This window comes from Heteronotia binoei, chromosome 11 (genome assembly GCF_032191835.1).
Source record: "Heteronotia binoei isolate CCM8104 ecotype False Entrance Well chromosome 11, APGP_CSIRO_Hbin_v1, whole genome shotgun sequence".
NCBI classification, from domain to species: Eukaryota; Metazoa; Chordata; class Lepidosauria; order Squamata; family Gekkonidae; genus Heteronotia; species Heteronotia binoei.
The window spans coordinates 5150896-5163023 of NC_083233.1; the positions used below are offsets into that span (position 1 = coordinate 5150896).

General features: G+C 46.8%; 1 protein-coding gene across 1 annotated transcript in view; it reads right to left on the reverse strand.

Moving 5' to 3' along the window:
* Positions 1–327: 327 nt before the first annotated feature.
* The window catches only part of AMOT (angiomotin), a 71044-nt gene continuing 59243 nt past the window's right edge, over positions 328–12128 (reverse strand). Inside the window, exons 9-11 of the mRNA XM_060249238.1 lie at positions 11343–11575; positions 9575–9802; positions 328–1385 (exon numbers count right to left, since the gene is read on the reverse strand). Of these exons, the coding sequence (XP_060105221.1) occupies positions 1285–1385; positions 9575–9802; positions 11343–11575 (562 nt within the window). The 3' untranslated portion in view covers positions 328–1284. The remainder of the gene's footprint in view (positions 1386–9574; positions 9803–11342; positions 11576–12128) is intronic.

Below are 12128 nucleotides of genomic sequence, written 5' to 3' on the forward strand. Positions count from 1 at the left end.
GCCCAGTGGGCATGTGCAGTAGAGCCCCTGTGCAAAATCCTTTCCTCTAGGCTTTGAAGTACTAATCGGGATCAGCGCAGGTGCACTATAGCCCATCAGCGTGAAGCACAGAGACCACAAAGATCTTGGGGAGCCATCTGAACAGTTGACTGCAACACTGAGGCCTGAAGAGAACTCACTGCCCCAGCGCTCCAAGATTTATGCTGGCTCCCAGAGACATCAAACATGAATGTTAACAAGCAGGTGTGATATTTCCAAAGTAAAGAATAGTTTTATATTTAATTTGTGCAGGAGAAAAAGAGCATTTCAGGAAAATGCAAGGTCGGCAACCTGGATGATTTCTTTATTTCTTAAAACACTGACTCCAATGTCAGCATTATCTTCAGTAAGGCACTAAATTCTTATGTGTTAAAATACAAGTATCCGAAGGAAAGCTGCTGACCTGGGATGAGGTGGGGAGTCTAACAAAGTATTTTGGAAGTCTGGAAAACACAAGATAAAAAAATCTTCAGTTTGGTCATGTGAAGACTCAAAGCTCAGCTCCTGAGAAATGCCGAGGTTGGATACAAAGCCACTAACAGAATGCAGGGGAGCTTTCAGTCAAGACAGCTAAAATCATAGAGAACAGAAGCAGAATAAGCTGACACTGCTGTATATAAAAATGGAAACTCTCTTAATCTCAGGGTGTCTAACAGGAAAGAATGCTGAGAGGAAAAAAATACCGAAGTGCAGACACTTTGCAATACACATTTCCTCCATCCTGGAATGTTTAGTGAAAACAAGACACCCGCTTCCGAGGAGAGTTTCCTTATATCTCTTGGAGGTTCATGTAATTATTCTCAGAAATATCAGAATATTCAGGACACTTAAATGACAACGAAAAATGACAGCACCGCGATATTGTGTGGCCACTGGAAAACCTGGTGGTGGCAGGCTTTGTAAAGGCATTTAGACTTCAATGCCTAACAGTGATTTTTCTTTTCTTAAAAAATACAAGTTTTTATTAAAAAATACTGACATTAAAAAAGTAGTGCATTTAAGACCTTGATTTTATCCAGATGCTACCAGATCCAATATTTTTGTTTTGCGGAAAATCATCTCAAAGAGATCAAATCTACTTTACCATTTTGGAACCAATCATCAATTAACCTGTCCACACTTTTGAGAATGCATATACTGCAGCATGCAACTGTACATTCCTTTATGAATCAGGTACTACAATATGCTAATAAAAAAAGTCCGAGAGGGTTGATTCTTGCTATTTCACTCCAGCTTTGTGTTTCTTCAGATAAGATACTCCACCATTTCTGCATCACTGAGGTCCTGCCCCAAACACTGAATGGGGTTTTTTCTTTCCAGAGTGCTGGAATGGAAAACTGAGCCATCTATAAACAAGAGAAGGACACAAATCAAGGAAGCTGTGGGAGCTTACAAAGAGGGTGAACAGGATACAGTATAACAAAATAAACAGGTTGCTTACCTGTCACAAATGATCTTAGAGTGGTCATCTGGGCAGTCCCACACTTGGGTACCGCACCTGTGCAGGGACCAACCTTGAAGTTTATAGAGACCAACCTCAGAGCTGTTCTGGTGGGTTTTCTCCTCCGCCTAGGGGAGCAGGCATCATCTGTGCACACCTGGAGTTGATGGAAACTCTGCCCCTGGAAAGCTCCTTCCAACTGCTACTAGTAAGTCTCATCAACTATAGTGAGAAAGAGATGCCAACAGTGGGGAAGGCTGGGCAGGTGTGTGTGACTGCACAGATGACCACTCGAAGATCATCACTTACAGGTAAGCAACCTGTTTATCTTCTTCATGGTCTCTGTGCAGTCCTGCACTTGGGTGTTTAGTGAGTCACTACTCCAATGGGTGGATGTGTTTGTTTGGTTTTGCCATCTTCTGGGTTTGGAGCAGGGGTCACTGAGGGTATGTGGAGAAGAGGTACTTGTGAATTTCATGCACTGTACAGAGGGTTGGACTAGATGACGCTGGAGGTCCAGGTGCCTTCCAACTCTATGATTCTATGGTGGGTTCTGGCTCTTAGTATACCGTTGTAACCCTTAGGACTGGAGAATTCTTGGATACTACAGGTCCATGTATTAGCAACACTGGAAACCTGTAAAAGTAAAATAACGGTAATACGTTCTACTCACAGACTGAGGAGTCAGTGGAAGACTGACTGGAGGACCTCTTCCCTGAAAGAAGCATCCTTTCTCTCATGCATGTCAAAGAGATACAAACATGTTGCTGCCTTGCAAATGTCTTCTACAGAGACACCAACAAGAAAGGCTGTTGAAGTGGCCACTGCCCTTGTAGAATGGGTTCTAGGAATCACAGTGATCCACCAAATGGTAGCAAAGAGAGATTGTACCTACTACTCATTTAGACACTTGTGGGGAAATCTTGCAACCCTTGTTGGGGTTAGCATAGGAGACGAAGAGGTGCTGGTCATTTCTGAAAGACTGAGTCCTATCAAGATGTAAGGCACGTGCCTGTCTCACATTAAGGGAATGTAGTGCCTTTTGACCTCCATCTGCTGGTTCCAGAAAAAAACTGTGGATAAAGTTGTGGATTTCAATAAATGAAACAACACTATTTTAGGAAGGAACTAAGGATCTGGCCTACCTTATCTTTATGAAAAACCATTTAGGAAGGATCAGCTCTGAATACACAGAGCTTACTAGATCATTTGGCAGACCTAATAGCCACCAGAAAGGCTGGCTTCAAGGAAACTAAGTGCATGGCAGTCATAGCCATGGGCTCAAATAGCTTGCTCATCAAACGTGAGAGGACCAGAGATAAACTCTAGTTAGGGACAAATGGCTTCCTCGGAGGATGCATAGGTTCAGGAGACCCTGAAGGAAAGATTTTGTGATTTGATGAGAAAACAATGACTGGCCATCAATAGGGTTGTGGAGATATTGCTGAGGCGTACTTTCAGTGATGAATATCTAAGGCCTGACTGTTGGAGGGTTGTGACATAGGATAACACCTCCAGTAAGGGAGCTGACCTTGAAAGGATGTTTCAAGATTCAAAACGTAGTGAGAACTGTCACCACTGTGCATTGTAGGATTGTCTCTAGTGGAGGGCTTACAGGCATTTAGTAGAACATCAGAAACCTCTTGGGAGAAAACTATGGAATTATCTGCCAGGCTGTTAGATTGAAAAAGAATTGTGATGTAGCACTTTCCTGTGCTGTTGTGACAACAAGTCTTTTGCTGGTGGTGGACATTGTGGATGCCTTTGGATAGGTGAAGAAGCAGAGGGAACCAGGTCTGCTGTGGCCACCATGATGTTATCAAGATGGTGGCTGTGTGATCCTGCCTGATTTTGCAAAGGACCTGAGCGACGAGAGGGGAGGGAGGGAACATATAAAACAGAGTCCCTGACCAGGTGTGGAGAAACACTGGGGGGGGGGAGGAGTTTGCCTAGGGTGCTATTCACCCTCGGGCTGCCCCTGGTAGTGGGGTGTTTGTGGCCATGTTTTAAATTCTATGGTATACCACCCCCCGATGTTAGTTAGGACCTATGGTCTATTGTTATTTCTTCCCATATAGAATTATGGAATTGGAAGGGACCTCCAGGGTCATCTAGTCCAATGCCTTGCACAATGCAGAAAACGCACAAATATCTCCGCCTTGGATCATTTGCTGTTCTGTCGCACAGTTGAGTCCGACTCTGTTACCTCATGGACCAAGTCATACCAGGCCCTCTTTTCTTCCACCATCCTCCAAAGTCCGCTCAAATTCATGTTAGTTACATCAGTAACACTGTCCAGTCATCTCATCTTTTCCCCTTATTCTTTTGCCTTCTGTTTTTCCCAGCATCAGAGTCTTCTCCAGTGAGTGCTCCCTTCTCATTGGTGGCCAAAGTATTTGAGCTTCAGCTTAAGCATCCGACCTTCCAGGGAACAGTTAGGGTTGATTTCCCTTGGAATGACTGATTTGATCTTCTTGCAGTCCAAGGGACTCTTAAGATTCTTCTCCAGCACCACATCTCAGAAGCATCTATTCTTCTGCACTCAGCCTTCCTTATGGTCCAGCTCTCACAGCCATACATTACTACTGGGAATACCATCGCCTTGACTATACAGACTTTTGTCGGCAGGGTGATGTCTCCACTTTTTATTATACTGCCCAGGTTTGCCATAGCTGTCCTCCCAAGGAGCAAACGTCTTTTAATTTCATGGCTACAGTCACCATCTGCAGTGATCTCGGATCCCAGAAATGTGAAGTCTGTCACTACTTCCATGTCTTCCCCTTCTATTTGCCAAGGTGTGATGGGGATGGATGCCATGATCTTAGTTTTTTTGATATTGAGATGGCCATATAGCCTCTGTTTAAACACCTCCGAAGAAGGAGAGACCACCACCTTCCAAGGAAGCTTGTTTCACTGAGGAACCACTCTGTCAGGAAGTTCTTCCTAATATTTAGTTGAAAACTCTTTCCATTTAATTACAACTCACTGGTTCTGGTCTGACCTTCTGGGACCATAGAAAACAACTCTGCACCATCCTTTCTGTGACAGCCCTTCAAGTACTTGCAGATGATGATCACATTACTTCTCAGTTGCCTTCTCTCCAGCTCCTTCAGTCTTTCCTAGTAGGATTTGGTCTCTGGACCCCTCACCATCTTCCCTGCCCTCCTCTGGACAGCGTTCCAACTCGTCCACGTCCTTTTTAAATCATGGTGCCCAAAACGGAACACAATACTCCAGGTGAAGTCTAACCGGAACAAAACAGAGTAAAGCAATACCATCGCTTCACTTGATCCAGACACTAAACTGCTGCTGATATAACCCAACATTACGTCTGCCTTTTTAACCACTGCATTATGCTGCTGACTCCTGTTCAGTGTACGGTCCAGTAAGACCCCCTATATCCTTTTTGCACGTACTGCTGTCAAGACAAGTCTCCCTATCCAAGTGGGGGGTGCACTGGATTTTTCCTGCCTAAATGCAGAACTTTACATTTATCCCTGTTAAATTCATTTTATTTGTTTTAGCTCAGTTTCCCAGCCCGTCAAGGTCATCCTGGATCCTGATTCTTTCTACTGTAGTCGCAACCCCTCCCACTTTAGCATAATCTGCAAATTTAATCAGTGTTTGCTCTACTCCTTCATCGAAATCATTTATAAGGTCTCAGGGCAGTTTCTTGAGGCACTCCACTTGTTCAGATGAGGTAGAAGACATTTACACCGTGGGTGGGGTGAACTGTAGTGGCATTGAATGCATCAAACTGACTGTTTGGATTGTTGAGATGATTTCTTGGAGGTGTGAGCAGGTTTCTGCTTCTGGTGGTACAAGGTTTTAATGAAAAGGATTGTTTTGCATTGATCAGTAGATTGGGGAGACCACTGGCATCTGTTGTCTGAAGACTTCAAAGTTTTAGGTTTGTATTGCTTCTTGGTGAATTGGTGGGTGATGCCAAGATTTCTGGCCCTCTTGTGGCTATCGTCCTCCGATGTCAAAGTGTAGCTGGTCGTGCCATGGAACAACCTTTCACTGTCAAAGGGTAGGTCTTCAACCCAGAACTTGATGTCAGGTTGTAGCATTGTTGATTAGAGCCACACATGCTGACTGAGTCACCAAAGCTCTCAAAAGACAAGAAACAGAATGTCTCTCTGTTGTAATTTGCTGTTTTGCTACCCTGGAGAGTTGGTGAAGCAGAGAGGCTGATATATTCAATGGGTCCTGAGGAAGATTCTGCAGTTGGGGTTCGAGCTGTGCAGCGAGGTGATGGTTATAAGTAAGAAAGTTACCGTATTTTTCGCACCATAAGACGCACTCCCCTCCCCCCCCCAAAAAAAGTGGGGGGGAAAGTGTGTGCGTCTTATGGAGCAAAGGTACCGGTACCTACCTTCCGGGGGCGGGGGGGCGATCCACTGCCTCCGCCTCTGATCCCGGCGCTTCCCCCGCGCCTGCCTGGCTCCAGCTCTGATGCTTACAGCAAGCGCCAGGATCGCTCCCTCTGCCCTCCGATCCCGGCGCTTGCTGTAAGCATCAGAGCTGAAGCCAGGCAGACAGGCATGGAGGAAGCACCCGCCCCCTCCGCAAACCCAGCGCTTTGCGAGCACCGGCTGTGGAGAGGGCAGTGTGCTTCCTCCGTGACTGCCTGCCTGGCTTCAGCTCTGATGCTTACAGCAAGCGCCAGGATTGCTCCCTCTGCCCTCCGATCCTGGCGCTTGCTGTAAATGTCAGAGCTGAAGCCAGGCAGGCAGGCACGGAGGAAGCACGCTGCCCCCTCCACAGCCGGCACTCACGAAGCACTGGGTTTGCGGAGGGGGTGGGTGCTTCCTCCGTGCCTGCCTGCCTGGCTCCACCTCTGACGCTTACAGCAAGCGCTGGGATCAGAGGGCAGAGGGAGCGATCCTGGCGCTTGCTGTAAGCGTCAGAGCTGGAGCCAGGCAGGCAGGCACGGAGGAAGCGCCGGGATCGGAGGCGGAGGCAGCGGATCGCCCCCCAGGAGGAAGGTGCGTCCTATCGTCTGCAGCGCCTTATGGTGCGAAAAATGCGGTAAGTCTGTAGTTCTGCCAGCATGGTGGTAAGAGAGTAAAGCTTCTTTCCTAGGAGGCTGAGCTTTTTACCCTCTTTGTCTGGAGGTGTAATATCAGCCGTTGCCAAGACTTTGTGAATGACTGAACTATAATGGAATTGGGTTGAGAAAGAAGAAAGCTGGCTCCAGTTGTCTGAATCTTATACATCGCTTCATATCTTTTCGGGATCACAGGCTCTATCCCAGGCCTCCTTTATTGTAGCCAGGTATACCAGTAACATGGGAAGAATTGCAGCAGGTGAGAAATCAGACTGTAGAATTTTATGGACAACATCCGTTACAGGTGGAGAGTTGGAGGTGAGGTTAATCTGAAGTGCTGTTGCCATTCTCTCTAAAAGCTGAAGAAACGCCTTGGAGCCTTCAGACAGTGAGAGATCTCCTGGATGAGAGCCTTTGGTTCAAGCCATCACCATCATGGTGCAATCCACCATATTCAATGTCAGGTGGTTCCAGTGATCCTTGAAAATTTGCTTGAATTCAACTGGGTTTACTGGTGCAGTCCCTAGGTTCTAAGGTGGCCATATGGGTTCGGCTGGAGTTAGTCTAGGAACTGAACAGTGACTGCGTGAAGACCTGCGGTCTTGAGGTGAAATGGGAGTGTCAGTAAGTGTTTCCATGAGGGGATCTGTAGCAAGACCTGGTTTGAGGATCCCATTCTCTTGATCTGGACCTGCCACAGGAAGGAAAAGCCTAATGGTAGTGCCTGGGGGAGACCAAATCCAAAGAAACGTGATCCCAGCCTCTATGATTATGTAAGGATCAAGACTGGGACTTCTCTTGATGTGCAGATGCGTCAGATGTCTGGAGTGTCGGACCATAATGTAACAGACATCTTAGAGTACGTCCTCTGACTGACTATTGGAACTTTGGTTTGAGAGCTATTGGTGCTATCACTGACATCTGCCTAAAGGTGAGAAGTCCCTCTGGTCCGAGGAACAGTCTGAGTTCCAGATATGCCGATGCGGACCAAGAGATTAAAATGACTTGTGGATCTGCTGCAGCAGAATCTCTGGAAGTTGAGAAGGATTCATGACTGACACAGAGCTCACAGACTCTAGCAAGTGGAGTAGAAGCAGCGAGTCCCAAGATGACTAATGGTGGGACTTTTGTGATAATAACTCCTTGAGTTGGTTTCGGACTTTTGATTTTGGACTGGTGGAGGTTGAACCCGAGGAGCGTTTGTGCTCATCTTTCTTAGACTGAGATGTGGAAGCTGAGCCTGCCAGAGGAGCCGAAGCCCCTTGCTGTGCAGGGGGCAGCTTTAGTGTGGCCCAGGAAGCGGGAGAGATTTCCCTGGAAGAGATGTCTAAAGGCATGCCGCTTGATTTCTACAGGTTTGTTTTGTGAACTTTGAACAATGGAGACAAGTGTCCATGCGACAACTTTCACCAAGGCAAAATAAACAAGAATCATGTGTGTCTGTGGAAGGGACTTTAGCCCTGTAGACGTGACAATGTTTAAAGAAAACTGCCTTTTCCATCTGCCTCACAAAGGGAAGGGAAGGATGGAAGAATTATGAACACCGCAAAGACAACAATTATAATCTTTTTTAAAAGATAAAGATGAGAGGAATTTTGATGAATGTAGAATGATGAAAAAAGGGGGAGAAACACAGGAAAAGGGCTTTAAGACACTGAAAAGGAGACTCTGGGGAGAGGTGTTGTTAGTGTGGTGGTTGAAAAGGAAATGCGTGGGGGTGGGGTTCTTCTCAGTTCCAGAGGCCTGCACCGCAGAGCAGAAGCGAAAGCCTGCCAAAATGGCTCTGAGGTCAGCTCTACAAGCTCCAAGGTCGGTCCCTGCGCAAGTACGGTAGCCAAATGTGGGACTGCGTAGAGACCACAAAGAAGATCCTCAGCTTTTATATCCAAGTTGCAAGATGCCTGCTATTATGATGGGAAGAGATGGAGTGGTGAGAAGGCATATGCATTACAAAGCCCTCCTCAGGGAAGGCAAATGCACTCAGAGACAGATGAAATCGCTCTCAGGACCCCCATTCCTGAGGACCAGGCCATCCAACATCATAGGCAAAGGCCAAGCCCAGCACAGGCCTTTACTTTCTCCACAGGAATCAGGGGTCACCACGCAATTCCATGGAAGAAGGGGATCACTCAGTGGGGGCACCACTGCTGTGCATGCGGCTCTCAGTAACTGCAGCTGGCTCTGCCACCAAGGGCCCAGCACGATCACTCCTCTACAGAGCCTGAGGAAGGGTCCTTTTTCGTCTCACACTGAAGTATGACAGAAGTGTCAGAAGACTTTCCATGTTTCAGAATTCACCTTTTTGTGGGTAGCATTTAAACCTGAACACCCCCCACGCCCCCTGCAGTCGGAATTAGATCCAGTTCTCCCACAGAACGGGCCATTTGTCTGGAGCAGATTGTGGGCACCGAGGTGAGAAAGGTGTAAACAATGTTTTGAAGCAGCCCCCTGTAAACCTTGGCTTCCTTATTTGTTATAGTGCAGCCTAAATATATATAGCAGCCTAAATGTGCACTTCAACATATAACTGCGTGAACAGACAGGCAGACTGCTAAGATAACTTTTGTTTCATTGGTCAAAGTCAGTTTGGTGTGGAGATTAGAGTGCCGGACTAGAATCTAGAAGTCTGAATCTCCTCTATGCCATGGAAACTTATTGGTGATCTCTGGCCAGTAGCTCAGCCTATTTCACAAGGCGGATTTTGTGAGGATACAACAGAGGAGAGGAAATATGTGATACCAGCCATTCCATCCAGAAAGTTAATTACTCTATGATGTGATGATTCTCTAAACCTGACCACCATCATATTTGCTTTCCACAGCTCTTTTATAAGGTAACTCTGCATACTCAACTCTCCCCATCAGAACTGACTTTGAATCAGGGCACAACTTCCACATCCTGCTCTTAGTGGCCTTAATGGGTGTGTTCAGCATCTCCTGTAAGGTTGTGTGTTAACATCAGAGTGGTGCATCCAACACAAGGCGTGTCCTACTGGTTCCAGCCTGCCTCCAAAACAGTGCAGGCACTAGAGATCTCGTTACCTGCTTTCTCTGCAGTGTAGGACAGACTCATAGCAGGGAGCCTCCCCTGCACAGGAGGTGCAGCTGCAGAGACAGGCATCTTGTTCTGCTCGCTGCTCCGATCTGTCTGAGTGCTGCAGTCTCGGCTGCCCGTTTTTGAATGTGCAGAGAGTAGTGGAGTAGAAGGGAGAACGGGTGAGGGGGTTGACGGGATGGATTCTGAGCGGCATTCTGTTCCCAGCAGAACACCTGAAGGAAGAGTAAAGAGAGGGAAAGATTATAAGACAGTTATCCAACATCTGCAAACACCCACCTGGGTTCTGGCAGCTCCACTTTTTATCCAGCCCCTCCAATGATGATAGACCTCTGTAGCTAATACCTATGAACTCTGAAGAGCTCTGTAAGCAAAAGCTATTGAAATGAATTGTGTGGTCAGTAGTGACCCATATCCCCCGCCCTGGATGGCTCAGGCTAGTCCAATCGCATCAGATCTCAGAAACTAAGCAGGGTTGGGCATGATCTGGATTGGAGACCAGCAAGGAAGGCCAGGCTTGCTACTCAGAGGCAGGCAATGGCAAGCCACCTCTGAATGTCTCTTACTTGGGGGTCACTGGAAATTAGCTGTGACTTGATGGCACTTCCCACCAGCCTGACCTATGTAATACGCAAAGTGGTCAACTGTGGCAATATCTCACACACATACATATCACAACTTTTCTTGAAAACTGCATGTTGTGTCAGGGGTCCATAAATTCTGGCTGGTCTTCATAACCAAGTTGACACCATTAAAAGATCCAAGCAACGCATCTTTTGCTGCTCTCTCTATATAAATGCCAAACTGCAAGCAGAGACTTAATACCTGAACTCTTTCTCATGAAGACCGTGCACTCAGCTCCTCCAGGACACAAAAAACTAGCAGGCCAGGGAGAATGTTTAGACTAGCCTTTCTCTAGACATATTAGATTTATCTGTGCAAGCAGGTTATTTTAAAAAACGGGTAACTCCATATTTTTAAACTTGCATTTTTAAGAACATAAGAACACAAGGGAAGCCATGTTGGATCAGGCCAATGGCCCATCCAGTCTGACATGCTGTTACGCAGTGGTCAAAAAACCAGGTTCCATTCTTAGATTCTTCCCCAAGAGTAAACAGAAACAACAATTCAAGATGAATGAAAAGGAAAAGGCAGGCAACCAAAAACAAGGATCCACTGACAGCAGTTGTAGGCGCCACAGAGTCACTGTGAAAGGCAGAGCCTTTTGGGGCAGCAAAGTCCCACCCTTCGATCATCAGTGTCCTGCTCAGCAACGCTTCCTGCCTAGTGAAACCCAAGCCATTGGGAATGCCTTCAAAAACAGAAAGTTGCTTTAAAACAAGCTAATAAATGAAAGGCAGAGACTTCTCATCTACCAAATCACAGTCTCACCAACACAGACAGCTCTCTACATAGCAATACAACAATGCCTGAGGCCATCTACCTGGTACCTGCCCTTCCTCAAAAGAGATCAGGGTGACTATGTACATGGGTCTACCCCATTTTATACTCACAACCACCCCTGAGACAAGTGAGGCTGAGAGAGCGACTGGCATGGAGTCAGTGGAGTTTTGAACCTGAGCCTCCCAGATCGGGTCCAGTGTTCTCAAGTGTTGTCAGTACAGGGGAACTGCTCAGCCCCCCGCCTCTTCTTCATCTTTCTGATGGCTGCCATGCAGTCACTTGTGCAGGGCCATGGCCAACTGGAGATCTGAGCTCTGCTCCAAACTTACCAACTGATCCCAAGCAAATTACCTAAGCTGCCTTTCCAGCTCTTGTCTTCCCTCTTCTCTTCCAGAATGGGAGTGCTGCTCAGTGTGGAGGAGTGGGAAAGCAAGCCGGACCCTGTGTTGGAGATTGACATCAGGGACTTGGCTGGTCTCATGGAAGACAGCTGGTCGGTCTTGCTGGCCTCCTTTCGGGACCGTTGCTGGAGCACTTTAATCATGGCGTCTTTCTCAATGATCTGAGCATGGAGAGTCTTGATCCTATGGAGGGACAAAAGACGTGTTCATCACTACCGCCTTCTTGCCAGACAGTCAGGGAATGGTGCCAACAGGTTACTGGCTGGGCTACAGGATGCTTCCTGGCCCAACACCTGTGAAAGGCAGCTCAGAACCACCTTCTCAAGGAAAGGAGCACCTCATCTCATCTCTTTAGGCAATAAAAGCCACAGCTTCAAAGCAACAGTGTTTCTGAAACCCAGTGGGTCTCTCCTTTAGAGGGGAAAAGACAAACGTAAGGAAAAAACATAAAAGTCCTCTATAAATATTTAGATGTGGTCCAAATCATCATCTTAATTTGGTGTGGGAGGCACATGACACTTACAGGATACCAGGAATGAACAAACTGGAGAGAAGGGCAAAACAAGAACTAAACAAAGACTCCCCCCCCCCAAAAAAAGACAAAAAAGCATCTGGGCCATAAGCAAAAAATATGATAAAGAAAAAGCCCAGGCCCCTCCACTTGCCAGATCATGCAATACCCCATCCCATGCTGATATTTTTGGGAGGAACATGAGATAGATATGTCTTCATGTGC